The 17,518-nt window shown below is 39.9% G+C and overlaps 1 protein-coding gene across 2 annotated transcripts in view; it reads right to left on the bottom strand.

Moving 5' to 3' along the window:
- Positions 1-17,518, bottom strand: part of ap3b1a (adaptor related protein complex 3 subunit beta 1a) — a 242,790-nt gene that overhangs the window by 78,983 nt on the left and 146,289 nt on the right. For both annotated transcript variants that reach the window (XM_073048231.1, XM_073048232.1), the window contains exons 21-22: positions 3,351-3,423; positions 2,913-3,019 (exon numbers count right to left, since the gene is read on the bottom strand). In XM_073048231.1, coding sequence (XP_072904332.1) covers positions 2,913-3,019; positions 3,351-3,423 — 180 coding nt within the window. The remainder of the gene's footprint in view (positions 1-2,912; positions 3,020-3,350; positions 3,424-17,518) is intronic.

Genomic DNA, 17,518 nt, shown 5'->3' with positions numbered 1-17,518 from the left:
CGTTCGGAAGCCTAAGATCTCGGGGCTCTGGAGACGGGCGGGTCGAGGGTCAGTGTCACAGCAGGAGACTCGTGTGTCATCAGAGAGGCCAGAAAATCTTTTGCAGTGGGTCCAAAGACCCGAGGTCTTTGTGATCTTCGGACACAGAGCTTGAAAAAACGCTCACTGTGAAAATGGGGGACACCTCCCTCTCTCTTGCCAGGGAGAGAAAGAACCTGTGGTTTGTCGAATGTCGGATGAAATGCGAAGCCTTTGGGGTAACATTGGTCTGTGTCTTTGCTATTGGTTAGCATACACTTGGGCTCGGTGACAGTACCGATGCACTTTTTTTTTGCTGGTGGGGGGGAAGGGGGATTGTTGCTTGCTGCCGCTTACACGCAGGAGGAGAAAACTGGGGGGGATGGGTACTTCGGGGCTCTCATACTAACTGTCACTCATTCTTTGGGGCACTTCTCTGGTTTCGTGGATGTTTGCCAAGAGAAAGCATGTCAGGATGTATATTGTATATTTCTCTGACATTAAATTCGACCTTTGAACCCACTAATGAAAATCATCTATCAGGGCCAGAGCTTTATCTAATGAAGACAGTGCCTCATACTTTGGTTCGTTGGTTACTCATCCTGCTCTTGCTGATCTTCCAGATTCCAAATCTCCTTGCTCTTCCTCTTTAATCTTCATCTTCATGTGGCAATGTGGTACAGCTGGCAGCACACAACCGTCTCCACATCCTGCTTGAAAAGCACCCCACACTGATGCGAGCAACAAAATCTAGCATGTCTTTTTTACTGCGATCCTTGTCTGGCGGTTGTCATGCCTGCAGCTCCGCTGGTGTGGCTGAGAAGCACATTAGCAGAAGATATAAGAACACTAGATAACCATTTGTTCCCTAGAATCCACTCATTCCAGGCAGTGCCGACAGATGGAAGTGTCCGGCGGTGCAGGATCTCTCGGGAATCACATTGGCTTCTGATAGGTGGTGATGAGAGAGACATCTAATAATGCCCACACCCATCAGACCAGTCATGTCTCAACATTAAGTGGCCACACCACTCATTGTAGCCAGCCAAAACATATAAACTATTTGACATGGCTTCTCCAAACTAAGGAGCTGGAGAAATGCCTGTGAAATGGAGGGGCTCACACAAGATAGCTGGTATCACAGCACACAGGTGGTAGATATCTTTTTTAAAAGTATCTACTTCAGAGCATGCGGACTGATCAAGAATGCTAGAGTGAAACAATATTTGGGGGTTATGCGGAGTAACCACTGTATAATCTTTTCATAAACTAAGGCAGCATCTATCTCCAACCCAAATCTCCTACCAATCAGCTTGCAACGAACAGTGCAGAATGCCCAGTGTTTAGAATCATTGCCAACAATCCCTGGGCCAAACACCGAGGACCTCACTCACTAGGAAACCTGTTTGTTTTGGATGGGAACTAGAGATGGACAGTGGCAAAGCACCAATGCTCCATGATGAAATTTCCCTGTCAGGCTGTACACCTTGCCAAGTTGGGAAAGGGGCCTTGGCAGCTGCGACGAGTCGTTTTACATCTTACAGATTATTGCACTCGGTAGACATTCTAGACTTTACTGCCAAGTTACCAGAAAGCAAGTTGATGGGAATGTGAAAAGGTTGTTTCTAGGAATGCGGGAAGAGTAGAAGTTGTTCCATGATCTAATTGTTTATATGGAAAAATTATTGGGAATAAAAGTGTCTGATCAGTGAGCAGGGACAGATGCAAATGGACCAAAATGAGCTCCTTCTTCATCATAAGGAATTGAGAAATATAGAAATCATTGTCAATTAAGAAATCCAGTTATTAATGCACAGAAATACAAATGCATATCAGTCCAAATTATCATTTGACTTTAATCACAATTTTATAACATGTTTAAAATTAAAACTGGCACCTTGAACCTTACAGGTTGTAATTTATGCTGTATAGCCACAGAATAGAAGCACAACAGTGTCAAGCCAAAATGCAGATATTAATATGCACTCTCCTCTAGCTTCTCAAAGAGTCTATTCAAAGTCCAATCATCAATATTTTCAGCTTTGCCTAATCTGGTCAGCTATCAACTTCCACTGTCCAAAACGAATACTGTTTTGCCCAATAGCACTTCGAACCTCAGTGTTCTTAGCTGCATCAGTGAGGGTTAATCATGTTCTTATTCAAGTTAATTTCAAATTGGAATCAGAGTTTCTATCTTAATTGTCCTTATCAGGCTGTGAGCTCTAGAAGCAATCCATATCACCATGCCTTTCAAAACCAATATAATAACCCTTGCATGAAAAATGGCCTTTACTAAACAACCAGCGACCTCCTCATCCAGTGTGTGCTCACACTGCTTAGGGGAGTAGTGTTTAGGAAGGATCTTTTAAGCATCATTATATTTTATAGGAACTAAGTTTTTTCTTCCAAGAGACTTCCTGCCACAAGCATTCACGCACATCAATGACAGGTAAAGGCCATTAGAAGTTGTATACAAGAGTAGGGGAAAACTATACATACTGTTTTGTAAAATTATTACAGTCTAAATTTATAAAAGTGACAGACATTCAGAATTATATATTTTACAAATGTTAATTTTGCACACTTTGAAACTTTGATATGCTACGTTCACAATTTGAGATTTGGCAACAGATATATTAACCATGCTTACGAGAATCAAATGACTTCCGAGGTATAGTTCCCAAAAATCTCCGTCATTGGTGTTTTGCTAAGTGCATGTTAACATCTGTTTTATGTTGGTTAATTTCCGTCCACAATACTCTGCTCCATCGTGGAATCACGGTGGACGTAGGTTGACAGGCAGGTACGTAGGCAGTGCTGTGATCCAGCAATTGTGATGAACTCAAATCCTCTCGCCATTCAAAAATACAGCTTCAAATAACCCCTGAACTTACATTTATGACGGAAGAATCATTGGAAAGTGATAATCCTTCCAAATCAGTGGCCAATCTTGAAGTCATTGCTGTTTTAGGCACAGCTACTGGTGTTGAAACATCAGAAACTAAAATGAGAACAAATCTCAATTAGAAATCAGAAAAGAGTTCTAATCTAATAAAGAAAAAGGAAACATTCTTGAACAAATTATTTGTGTTGTCCGCCATTGACACTGTAAAACGTAATTAAGAAAATTAAGTCATAATTTTACTGAATCAAAAAACTATAAAACTAGATGGACCACAAAGGATTTTCTGTGATTGACAAAGAATTGAATGCAATTGATTAGAAGCTGAAAAGTCTACATCCACCAAAGGTTATGATCATTTATATGGGATTCAACTGCTAACTGCCCAGTTCCAACACATTACTTTTCATGTTTTAACATAAATACTTACGGTCAACCAAATCAAGCAGCGAAACTTCCTGCTTGACAGTGCCTTTGACTTGTGGCATCGTTTTACTCTTTTTCTGTTAAGCAAAAAAAAAGTTTTCATCAATGGAAGTTACTATTCGAATAGATGAAGAAAGTAAAATTTAAATTCTTCCTAAAAAGCTTTTGTAGCTAAATGGACTAATGTAGAGACAAAACAAACATAAATTTCGGATTTCTTAGTCAACTGCTGGCATTAAAATGGATACTGAAATAGGCAAGATATTGTTATGCAGCTCAAAGCATTTTGATAACACTACATAATTTTTTCAGAAGAGGATTATGAATATTTTTAAAATAAGGCTGAACTGATTAAACAGCATTCATTCTTCAATCGAAGACTTATATCACATGCACTAGTAACTTAATACAATTTCAACATTTTTTCCTTTAAGGCGCTGTCATGTAGTATTTAGTAAAGTAGCATATTGTCACGTGTATATGGTTGACTTAGAATCTGCAGTTTAATCACATCAAGATTTGGTCACAAATCATATATAGTCTGAAGAGATGACAGTCTTTCAGTGATGCCAGAAAGGATCTAAAGAAAAATGAGTTTGGACAGTCTCAATACAGTTTCTCGGAGGGCATAGGTCCACAGCAAAAAGAAACTGCCTGTCACTTAGCAGTCCCAGGTTAGCTGATGTGATAAATTGAAATGTCATACTAGTGAATCAGGGATGTTCTTAAATTCAAGTTAAGACACAATATTGGACTGACTAAAATTATAATTTTCTAATCTCAGCTATAATCTGTAAATCAAAACATAGATGCGTTTTCTATATCATGAGTGTCTTCAACTTAAGCAATCAAAGTCACCATTACTTTCTGCTAAAAAGTGCAAGTAAAGTTCAAAAGGTGAAACAAAAATTTTCAGAATTTAAAACCAATTACTTTACACCAATTATATCTCCAGTTTGAGATGGTGCTGGTGAAGCCCAGCAACTACCTATCAGCTGTAAACAAAACAGAGAAAACAACTGAATAATTTATTAATAGCACTTTTTCTGGTAAACAATCACCGCAAGCTGTGGAGAGGCGATCGGACGCAAGGCAGAGTCGAGGGTCGAGGCAAGGGGTGCAAGGCAGAGTCAGGGTGAATGGAGGTGAGGCAGAGTCGGGACGAAGCCCGTCATCCAAAATAGAAAGCGAGGAAAGGCCCAAGGTTTGATCAATCAAGTGCCAGGCCAATTTCGAAAGGTCAGGTACAGGCTGAAATGTGGTGGTGGAGACCAGGGCCAGAGCACACTGGAGAAACAGAGCCCAGGACCTATGGCGAGGAATGAGTCAGTGCTGGGACAATTTGAAGACCGGGCCAGATTGAAAATGCAGTGCACCGGGACCAGAGGTGAGGGTTGGGCTGGTTCTGCTTGCTGTTCTGTGATGTTTACTCAGCTCTGTGCTGAACGAAGGCTGTGGCTGTCTTCGCCTCTGGCTGCAATACCTGGCTTTGTGTTTGTGGTCTCAGGCTCATTCTGAAAGCTGTCTGCTTACTTGTATTGTTTGCATGATTGATGTTTTTTTTCTCTGCACATTTGGTGTTTGACAGTCTTTTTTTTACGGGTTCTTTTGTTTTTCTTTGTTTTGCGGCTGCCTCTAAGGAGACGAATCTCAAGGTTGTACAATGTACACATACTTCGACAATAAATGTACTTTGAATTTAATAAAAGCTAAAAATTATTCTGAAACTCAGCACAGCTCCTTCTAACCCATTGTATGGGATGCAGCCATTTCTTAGATATAGTTTTTAGCATGACAAAACAATATACCAGTGAGCCAATGACAGAAATAAATGAGCCCAACTGTGTACACTTTTATTTCCTTTACTGAAAACCCGGGTCTAATACATACGGACCCACATATTCCAGATCCTTCCCACAGTGAATATTCTGCACATAAGCAAAGGCAGTGAGAGCTGACAAAACATTCAATTTTGCTCAAATCAACACCTTTTGTTTTGCTTTCATTCACACGTACTTCTCTTCAGAGAGGCTAGCTTATTAGCAAAGAATCATAGCTTTGCTTCCTCTCTCCAGCTCAAGGATGCAGAAGCAAAATGCTGCAATGCCCTAGCTATAGTAAGGTACATACATTAGATGCATTAAACGTAAAGCATTTTAGATGCATTGCACAACCATTCATAGTCATTTAGGAGGACGTCTTTGGCCTTTTAGAGCCAATAGTGTCCTACCCTTTTGCAATGCCATTTAAATGCTGGAGCAGCTAATCCAAGTCATTCCAGGAGTCTGGATAGAGGAAAATTCTGGCATCATCTGGGGAATTCTTTTCAGTTCTGGTCACCTCATTGTTATGAAGGTATGAAGGAACTGGAGAAATGCTGCAGGAGAACTACAGTGGGTCCTGGGATAAGGGACCACAACTACTCGAATAGATTGGAGAGGTTGGGAATATTTTCTCTGAAGGTGGCTATAAAATGCAGAAAGCTATACAATAATGAGGGATCTGGAAAGAATGGATAGTAACAGGCTATTGCCTTTGGTGAAGCCGTCAAGGACTTGAGGTCATAAGTATAAAAGAAAGGGAAGGGAATTACTAGTGACAGGAGGGGGGAAGGGGGCTTTGCGGTCCTAATGTTTTCTTGTCATTTATTCTTCGGGGTTTTCTTCTGTTTTGTGGAGGTCAGCAGAGAGTATGAATTTCAGGTTGTACATTGTATACATTTTCTGATATCAAATGGAACCATTGAACGATGAAGCCCAAGATGAGACCAATACAGATAATGGGCAGAAAAGAATGGAAACTGGGAGATAGTATGCATGCTTTAGGAAAGAGACAAAGGATAATTGTTTAATTTCTCATTATCTGATGGAGAAAATGGCAAATCAGTAGTGGAAAGCTCAGCTCAGGAAGTCCAGTGTCAATGTGCATGTGATATGTGATGTACTGTTTTAGGCTAACGTACTGTAGTGAATGGGCATCTATGTACAGCCAACTTTTTATGGAAGGGATAAGGATGGACACTGGTATGCAGAAGTGCTAATTCAAAAATGGAAAGAAATTAATTTCCAATTGTTCTCTGACTATAAAATGGTAAATGAGAACAAAATTAGAAGCAAAACATTGTAAATCAGTAAGTAAAAGCAAAATGCTGGAAATATACAGTTACTTAGGTAGCATATGGGCAGAGAACATAGATAATGCAGGACACAATGTAAAATTATAGGAACAGAGAAGACAATGCACATAAGGCCTACTGAATTGGACCTTCATGGGCTGAATGCAAATGTAAAGGTCACACCCATGAAAAAAATTGAAGCAGAAGGATGAAAATTTAAAATTTGCCTATGTAATTCCATGAAGACATGTAACAGAAATGGGCAAGGATTTCAAACAAGATGCACATGATGTAATGCAAAGTAGAGGTCATAGCAACAAAATGTGGGATCAGCCATTCTGGGCAGAGATGAGAAGAATCTTTGTCCAGCAAATAGAAAATCTGGATATTCATGTGATTCACATTGAGGTCAGACAATAAAACAACACCCACTATGGTGTGGCGTCCCCTGCAGCAGAGTACAGCCTCTCAAGTGTGGTTAAATTAGCTGCTGCCCAGCTGAGATCCTGTATGAGACTTATTATTGACCTGTTCAATTTACTTTCTTAAATCTTCAAATGCATCTTTTTCTTTGACTACCCACATTTGGTTCAAAAAGAAACTAGGAAAGATTGCCTATTAGAACAGAGGGTAAAATTGTAACTGCAAAGCAGCCTTCGTTTATTTACACAAGAAATTTAGCACTTGTTAGAAATCCAAAGCATAGATGCCAGGCAGCATCTACGGAAATGAACAAACAGTTGACGTTTTGAGCCGACACCCTTCTTCAGGGCTGGAAAGGAAGAGCGAAGACGTCAGAATAAAATGGTGTGGGGAGGGGAAGGAGGATAGAAGAAGTTAACATGCAAAAAATGCTGGAGGAACTCAGCAGGCCAGGCAGTATTGATGGAAAACAGTACAGTCAATGGGAGGGACGCTTCAATTACTTATCCAATTTCCTTTTGGAGAAAAAGGGCTGTTGGGGAGGGTTTAAGCTAAGTTGGCAGGGGTATAGGAACCACAGTGATAGGGTTGAGGATGAGGCAGTTGATATAGCAAATCTGCAGTCATGAGTTGAAGTGTAACATGGGGGCAACATTGAAAAGGGTGATGAATACAGGACTGAAAGTGTTATATTTGAATGCACACAGTACATGGAATAAGGCAGATGATCTAGTAGCACAGATGGAGATTGGCAGGAATGATGTTGTGAGCATCACGGAGTCACGACTGAAAGAAGATCAAGGTTGTGAGCCTAACATCCAAGGATATACATTGCATCTAAAGGACATGCAGAGAGGCAGAAGGGGTAGGGTAGCTCTATTGGTAAAAAAATGAAATCAAATTCTAATGAAGAAGTAACATAGGATAGGAAGATGTAGAATCCTTGTGGGTAGAGTTAAGAAAATGCAAGGATAAAAAGACCCTGATAGGAGTTACAGACAAGCCTCTGTACAGTAACCAGGATGTGGTCTACAAATTACAATGGGAAACAGAAAAGCATGTAAAAAAGGCAGTGTTATGACAGTCACGGGGGATTTCAATACACAGGTAGATTGGGAAAATCAGCATCCCAAGAGAGGGTATATGTAGAATGCCTTTGAGATGGCTTTTTAGAGCAGCTTGTGGTTGAGCCCACTAGGGGAAAGACAATTCTGAATTGAGTGTTGTGTAATGAACTGGAATTGACTAGAAAGCTTAAGGTAAAGGAACCCTTAGGAGACAGTGATCATAATATGATAGAATTCATCCTCCAGTTTGAGGGGGAGAAGCTTAAGTCAGATGTATTAGTTTTATAGTGGAGTAAAGGGAATTGCAAAGGCACAAGAGAGGAGCTGGCCAAAGCGGACTGAAAGGGGACACTATTAGAGATGATGGCAGAAAGCAATGGCTGGAGTTTCAAGGGGCAACTCAAAAGGTGCAGGACACTAGCAGGCATAATGGTAAAACAGCAATGGCTGGAGTTTCAAGGGGCAACTCAAAAGGTGCAGGACACTAGCAGGCATAATGGTAAAACAGCAATGACTGGAGTTTCTGGGGGGGGGGCAATTCAGGAGGCACAGGATAGACACATCCCAAAGATGAAGAAGTTTTCTCATGGGAGCATGAGGCTACTTTGGCTGACAAGAGAAGTTGAAGATGGCATAAGAGAGGGCATATAATATAGCAAAAATTAGTGAGAAGTTAGGTTTGGAAAGGTTTTAAAAAGTAACAGAAAATAACTTTTAAAAATCCATAAAAGAGCAAACATGATATATAAAGGTAAGCTAGCCAATAATAAAAGTTACCAAAGTTTTAAAAAAAGATGTATGAAAAGTAAAAGAGAAAAGAGGGTGGATATCAGACTGCTGGAAAATGACACTGGAGTAATGGGGGACAAAGAAATGGCAGATGAACTTTGTGTCAGTCTTCACTGTGGAAGATAATAGCAATATGCCAGGAATTTGAGAGTGTCAGGGGCCAGAACTGAGTGTAGTTGTTATTCATAAGGAAAAGATGCTTGGGAAGCTGAAAGGTCTGAAGGAAGATACTGTAAGTCACCCAGACTAGATGAACTACAACCCAGGGTTCTGAAAGAGATAGCTGAAGAGGTTGTGGAGGCATTAGTAATGATCTTTCAGGAATCACTAGATTCTGGAATAGTTTCAGAGGACTAGAACATTGCAAATGTCACTCCATTCCTCAAGAAGGGAGAGAGGCAGAAGAAAGGAAATTATAGGCCAGTTAGCCTGACTTCAGTGGTGGGAAGATGTTGGGAATCCATTACTAAGGATGAGGTTTTGGAATACTTGGAGGCAAATGATAAAATAGGCCAAAGTCAGCATCATTTACTTAAGGGGATATCATGCCTGACAAATCTGTTGGAATTTTTTGAGGAAATAACAAGCAGGAAAAGCAAACGAGAGTCAGCTGATGTTGTTTACTTGGATTTTCATAAGACCTTTGACAAGGTACACATAAAGCTGTTTAACAAAATAAGAGTCCATGGTATTACATGGAAGATACTAGCATGGATAGAAGACTGGCTGACTGGTAGGAGTGTGGGAATAAAGGGGCATTTTCTGGTTAGTTGCCAGTGACTAGTGGTGCTCTGCAGGGTTAACGCTAGGACTGCTTCTTTTCATATTATATTTCAAGGATTTCAATGAAGGAATTGATGGCTTAGTAGCGAAGTTTGCAGATGATACAAAGATAGGTGGAGGGGCAGGTAGCTTGAGGAAGCAGGGAGTCTGCCGAAAGACTTAGATAGATTGGGAGAAAGGGCAAAGATCTATCAGATGGAATACAAGGTAAGGAAGTATATGGTCATGAACTTCTGTAGAAGAGGTAGACTATTTTTTAAATGGGGAGAAAATTCAGAAATCTGCGGTGCCAAGGGACTTGGGTGGTTAGCAGTTTGAGTTGGTGGTAAGGAAGGCAAGTGCAATGTTAACATCCATTTCAAGAAAACTGGTATATAAAAGCAAGGATTTATAAGCCATTGGTCAGACTGCACTTAGGAGAATTGTGAGCAGTTTTGTGCCCCTTATCTAAGGAAAAATATGCTGGCATTGTATAGGGTCCACAGGAGGTTAACAAGAATTATTCTGGGAATAAAAGGGTTAATGTACGAGGAGCATTTGATGGTTCTAGGCCTGTAATTGCTGGAGTATGAAAGAATGTGGGGGGGGGGGGTAGAATCTCATTGAAACCTTTCGAATATTGAAAGGCCTAGATAGAGTGGATGTTTCCTATACTGGGGAAGTCTAAGACGAGACAGGATAGCCTCAGAATATAGGGGCATCCATTTACAACAGAGATGAGGAATTTCTTTAGTCAGAGAGTAGTGAATCTGTGCATTCATTGCCAGAGATGGCTGTGGAGGCCATCTTGAAAGCAGAGGTTGATAGGTTCTTGATTTGTCAGGGCGTATAGTGGCAAGGCTTGGGAATGACGGAGAAGACTCAATGGGCAGAATGGCATAATTCTGCTCCTATGTTTTATGGTCTGAAAGAAAAATCAAGGATATTGTGAAAGGGTAAGGTAGAACAAAATTACTTGTTAGGCTAAATGGACTCCTGTGCAGAAACATTACATGATTCTATAACCATGCAGATTAAGAGCTACATTTCCGTTTGTACAGCCTTTACGCCATGCACCAATCATATCAAAAATGAAAAGGCAGTAATATATCAATGTGACTGTGAAATGAGTGACAAGTAGATACAACAGATTGATCCTTAAGGTGGTGTCCATTCAGGCCTTTCAACCAAGGCAACATTGGCACTTCTCAAAAAGTGGCAAAATAAACAACAGGAAGGCTTTTTAATTAGACCTATGTGATAGGGAGAAATCAAGGTTGCAAATTGTCACAGTATTCAAGCTGATCCAGACTGTACAAATTTTACTACTTAGGAAGAAGTGATAAAGTAATCCATAGCTTGCTACAAACTGAGAAAGTTTTAAATTTCAACCTTCTTTTAAAAAAAAACACACCAATTGCTTCAAAGTGATAAATGTTCACGAGGGGAAGAACTTTTAGTTAAATAGAGAAATGGTTAAATAAATTGTGCAATACTTGACGGGAAATCGTACCTGCAAACATCTGAAAACTATTAGATACCTGATTTAGGATTGTTCAAATTTCTGCATTTCAATGCAAGTGCAGTTGGAAAGTAGCAATGTGGCATACAAACAATTAAATCTTTCAGACAACAAGTTAAATTATGCTTCAAGCATCACTAGAATTCAAACATATGGCATCTGTTGGTTAATAAGACATGATCGGCTGATTTGAGCATTTTTGTATTTTTTTTGTTCAATGTAAACCTCATTACCTTATGGTGTACAATTCGACTGATTTTAATAAATTCTAATTTGATTCACTTGAGAATTGGTCAGAACAAGATTAAAATCAGAATTCAGCAAATTAGCTAGGCATTTTTATACTCAATGTGCTTAATAATCATAACTGGTTTTCAAGCTTTGACTCAGATAATCCTGGTTCTACCATTTGGTTAATTTAGGCTCATCAGGATCCTCATCTTTTTCCTATATAGTGTATAAAAACTGCTTTACCATTTTTATACTGCTGGTGTGTCACAACCAATCTGACATCTCCATATTCTTTGTTTTCAATTCAAAATAAATTTTTGCTGCAAGTACATTTCAAAGACAAAAATATAAAATTACAGTAAACAATCGGAAAGCTGTAATGCACAACAGAATTCTTGGCTTTTATCTCAAGAGGGGCTGAGTACAAAAATCAGGAAGGATTGCTTCCCGGTTATGTGCTCTGGCAGTAGCAGGAGCACAAGTTCAGGTTTGGGCACCGCATTGTCACAGACAGATAATGGCCCAGTATTTCTCATTAATCACAGGCCATCTATGTCAGTTGTTCACCTATCCACTCATCTCACAAAACTTGGGTAAATTCTCCAGAGGCAACTTCCCTATGGAAGCATGTGGCCTTCCTGACATATATCCCATCAAACCAATGAACACTCACAAAGCTGAAAAAAAGCTTGACAGCGAGCTCACGACAGGGGTGACAACGTTTTCAGGGAGATGGACAAACTGACCTGGGGAGTATTACATGCTGGAACAGACTCAAGAGGATGAGAAATCCTTTATCCACTTTCCTTGATCTGCTAAGTCATATCCAGTGAGGGAAGAGTTCTAGACGTGTGATTTGCTAATTATATTGCATGGATGAACTTATAACAATTATTTTCATTTAATGGATCTTAAATCTGCTCTAAACACAAAAAATGGATGCACGGTTTAACAAAACATAGGTCTGAAATACCAAGACAGTGACACCTTCAGTGGGATGTTAAATACCTCACATGTGTATTTTCCCAATGCATTTGTCTAAAGTGTCAGATGCAACTCTTTCCATGCCTTTTGATGATAAAAAATCTATTAAAGAAGAAAAATGCATGACATTCCAGTCACCAGCTATCCAGATTTTCCTGTGACAGACAGACAAGTAACTGTCATCAAAAAGGCTTAATAACAGAAACAAATAATGAAGTTAAAACCATATCTGATCAAATATTCCTGAATCAGAGATTCATCCTAGTAATAGAGATGGAACCTAGATAAAGGCATTTGTGGCACAAAGCAGGAAACTGAGGATTTCTCTAGCTCAATACATAATTCATAGCCCTTTGCTTGCAAACTGTGTAAAATGAAAATTTCACACCACAGCATGAGCAATGGAGCTGCTGAGAAGGCAAATGAAATCGTATTTTACTGTGCAAATTTTATTTCTTACTCTGCCCACATTTATACACAATCATTGACAAACCAAATGCATTGACAGGTCTCCCACTGATACCACTTTGTTCACACTTATAAACAGATCGGGCAGAAAGATATAGACAATTTGTTTCTTTTTATTTAAAAATATGGATCAGAGGTTTTTTTCAGCACTCAGTACCTACATAGATTCATTCATGAATAGCTTGTGCTATTTTCTTTGTATCACCATACAGTTTTCATTGCTACTATCTCTACTGAAATTATGGATTTGATTAGTTTTTGTTTTAAAATTCATTTTTTATACAGTACACCAAATGTGAAACAGGACATCAATACTTTTAGTTTTCAATTTTCAATGTGATTTACACATTATTTTAATAATTAGCATAAACAATATTCAATCCACTTAATTCTTTACTTTAATTGAATTTGAAACTTATCAATCTTATTACACAAAAAATTAACCTTCCCTGACTGGTTCTGATACTTTATTGCTATTCTAATATTCAAATTTAAATCATCTTTCCTTTGTGAGATTTCAACTCTTAAACTTATAACATTGGCACAAAAATATACACAGAAAAAGCAGGAGCTGGAACAACTACTTTGCCCCTTGTCTGTCCTGCCATTCAGTATGATAATGATTTATCAGCCCTAGGCCTCAATACTTCTGTGTCCAGTGCACTGATAATTCAGCACCTTTGTGACTTTGGTGCTGCTGGCCTGGCAGATTTTCCAGACAACTGGATATTAGTCCTAGTAATATGCCAACACTCTTTAAAATCATCCATTTTGAATTATAACAAATTCTCCAGACCACCAGGTGCATTTAAAGGGAGCACAGAAAGAAGGAGTACCAGCATGTTTAAAGTGAGTGTGAGAATGAGATACCAGAGTATTTGGAGGGAACATGGGAACCGTGTCCTGTTGAACCAGATGCTGAACCATTCTGAAAATGGGATAGAGGATTTTTGCAGTTTTAATGTGGCCATTAATTCCTTGAATGTGTCTACTTCCTCTTCAAATATCTCTTGTGATCTAGCCTCCATAGCCTTCTGCAAACGAGAATTCAAGAGATCTGCCATCCTTTATGACTCGAAAGAACTTCACACTTCAGCTTTAAATGAATGTCCACTTATTACGTTCTCTCACTTGAGACTTCCATGCTAGAGTAAAGAAATCAACATCTATTTATGTCATCTTTTCTTAGGAACTAATGTACTTCAACATAATCACCCTTCATTCGTGTAAAGCTCCAAAGTATCAAGTCTTACTTCACTGTTTGTGAAAGGCAAGCCTTTCATCCCAAAAATTAGCCAACTGAGTTCTGGACTGACATCAGTGCTAGTGTTTCCAAGTACAATTGGATCAACACTCCACGCAGTATTCGAGGTACAGCTTCAACATGCTGTATATCTCTGATATTTTTGAAGTTGAGTTTAATGGCTGATGTATATGTACATATTATGTGCAGCTGCTATGAAAAAGTTACTTGCAGAAGCATCACAGGCACATGGCATCACATTAGCAGCATTCACAAGAAAAACAAATTATACATATGTTTTACAAGGAAGAACATAATTAGGAAAAAAAAGTCCATTTTAGTGCAAACTAGTCGAAGTATTGCTAGACCGTAATGATTAGGGGTTTGGCAGTTGGCTCAAGCACTGATTGTTTGAAGGGAATTAGTTGTTTTGAACTTTTGAACACTAACCCCACAATTGTAAAGGACAACATGCTTTTTTTTTTAAGCTGTTATTAGCTGCTCTCCTTGGCTGCACTTCATGCTAACTTTGTGTTTCATCCACAATTAAACTGAGATTTTTATGTACTTCACTCATTTTGTAGCCACTTAACATTTGCACAACTATCTGCATTTGATTATCCTACCCAAATGAATAACCTCACACAATTTCAGCGATAGGAGATTCCTTAATCAGAGCAAGAGGCAAGGCTCCATGAGCACAAAAGGGACACCTGGATGGTAAGCTGCTTTCCTGGTGCCAGCTTCGGGAATGTCTCAGATTGGTCCATGGCATTCTCAAGGGCGAGGGTGAGCAGCCAAAAGTCTTGGTACATATTGGCACCAATGACATAGGTAGGAAAGGTGAGGAGGTCCTGAAGCTAGGTAGGAAGCTGAGAAATAGGATGTCCAGGGTAGTAATCTCGGGATCGCTGCCTGTGACACATGCCAGTGAGAGCAAGAGCAGGATGATTTGGCAGGTGAAAGTATCGCTGAGGAACTGGTGCAGGAGGTAAGGGTTCAGGTTTATGGATCATTGGGATCTCTTCTGGGGAAGGCATGACCTGTACAAAAAGGATGGGTTACACTTGAACCCAAGGAGGACAAACATCCTTGTGGACAGGTTGCTAGAGCTGTTCAGGTGGGTTTAAACTAATTTGGTAGGGGGATGCAAACCACAGTGATAGTTCTGAAGATGAGATAGTTGGTTTACAAACAGAGGCAGTATGCAGTGAAACCCCTAGTAAGGAGAGGCTGATGATAGAGCAAAATTGCAGTCAACAGGATGAAGCGCAACGCAAAAGGCGGACAAAATTGAAAAGGGTGAATACAAGACTGAAAGTGTTACATAAAAAACAAACTGAGGGCCTGTCATCACAAACTTGGATACTCTACACTTTGGCTCCAAAAACAGTGGGAAGTTAGAGGATTGGGAAGCTTTTAAAAACCAGCAGAAGACAACCAGATAAAGTCGTTAAAGTAAAGATGGAATACGAAAGTAAGCTAGCCAGTATTAAAGAAGATACCATAAGCTTCTTCAGATACACAAAGTGTAAAAGAGAGGCACGAGTGGATATCAGATCACTGGAAAACAATGCTGGAGAGGTAGCAATGGGAGATAATGAAATGGCAGACAAACTAAGTATTTTGCATCAGTCGTCACTGTGGAAGACACTAGGAGTCTGGTGCAAGTTCCAGGTGGCAGGGGTCATGAAGAGTGTGAAGTTATCCCTAACAGGAGAGTAGGTTCTTGGGAAACTGAAAGGTCTGAAGGTAATTAAGTCACCTGGACCAGATGGTGTACACTCTAGAGTTCTGAAAGATGCCTGAAGGGGTTGTGCAGGGATTAATAATGATCTTTCAAGAATCACTAGATTCTGGAATGGTTCTGGAAGACTGGAAAATTGCAAATGTCACTCCATTCTTCAGGAAGGGAAAGAGTTAGTTTGACCTCAGTGGCTGGGAAGATGTTGGAGGTGATTATTAAGGATAAGGTCTTAGGATACTTGTAGACATATGATAAAATAGGCTGTAGTCAGCAATAGTCAGCATGGTCTCCTCAAGGGAAAATCTTTCTTGTTAAATCTGTCGGAATTCTTTGAAGAAATAACAAGTAGGATTGGTTGATGTTGTGCAGTTGGATTTTCAGAAGGCCTTTGACAAGGTGCCACATGAGGCTGCTTAACAAGCTACGAGCCCATGGTATTACAGGAAAGATTCTACCATGGATAACGCAGTGGCTGATTGGCAGGAGGCAAAGAGTGGGAATAAAGGGTGCCTTTCCTGACTGGCTGCTGGTGAATAGTGGTGTTCCACAGTGGTCGTGTTGGGACTGGTTCTTTTAACATTATATGTCAATGAGTTGGATGATGGAATTGATGGTTTTATTGAAAAGTTGCAGACGATATGAAGATAAGTAAGGAGCAGGTAGTCTTGAGGAAGTAGAGGGGCTACAGAAGGACTTACCGTAGATTAGGAGGATGGATGTAGAAATGGCAGATGGAACACAGTGTCAGTAAGTGTATAGTCATGCACTTTTAAAGAAGAAATGAAAAGGGTTGACTATTTTCTAAACGGAGAGAAAATACAAAAAGCTGAGGCACTAAGGGACTTGGGAGTCCTCTTACAGGATTCTCAAAAAGTTAATTTGCAGGTTGAGTCTGTGGGTGAAGAAGGCAAATGTGATGTAAGCATATGTTTTGAGAGGACAAGAATATAAAAGCAAGGATGTAATGGTGAGGCTTTTTAAAGCACTGGTGAGGCCTCACGGAGTATTGCGAGCAGTTTGGGGCTCCTTAACTTAGAAAGATGTGCTGAAACTGGAGAGGGTTCAAAGGAGGTTCAAAAAATTATTCCAGGATTAATGGGTCATTATATGAAGGGTGTTTGATGGCTCTGGGCCTGTATTCACTGGAATCCAGAAGAATGAGGGGTGACCTCATTGAAACCTATTGAATGGTGAAAGGCCTTGATGGAGTGGATGTGGAAAGGATGTTTCCTGTGGTTGGGGATGCTAAGACCAGTCTAAGCCTCAGCATAGAGGGGTGTCCTTTTAGAACGGGGATGAGAAGGAATTTCTTCAAGCAGAGTGTGGCAAATCTGTGGAATTCGTTGGCGCAAGCAGTTGTGGAGGCTAAGTCTTCATGGATATTTAAGGCAAAAAGGATGTTACATTCTTGATTGGTCTGGGCATGAAGGGATGTGGGGAAAGAGGGGAGGCAGGAGATAGGGGCAGAGGGGAAAAATGAATCAGCCATGATGAAATGGCAGAGCAGACTCTAAGGGCCAAATGGCCTAATTCTGCTCCTATATCCTATGGTCTTAAGGTGCTGTGAATCTCTAATTGCCAGACTTGCAGCATCTACATATATTCATCACAGTATACCCTCTCAATTAGTTTCCCATTACAAATTCCCCAGCTTCACTCCCCAAGTGTCGCACTCTTACCTCTGCCTTTTGAAGATCCATAAAATCTCTTGCTGTTTGTTTTGATATTTCTTACTACTTTACACATAATCAATTTTCTCCCTTTTCATAAATTTTTTTAAATCTGCTGCTTCTGGTTCCTGAAAAATTGCTAGGCCTCTGG

This window comes from Hemitrygon akajei, chromosome 6 (genome assembly GCF_048418815.1).
Source record: "Hemitrygon akajei chromosome 6, sHemAka1.3, whole genome shotgun sequence".
Classification (NCBI taxonomy): domain Eukaryota; kingdom Metazoa; phylum Chordata; class Chondrichthyes; order Myliobatiformes; family Dasyatidae; genus Hemitrygon; species Hemitrygon akajei.
This window is presented reverse-complemented; position numbering and strand designations above follow the sequence as displayed.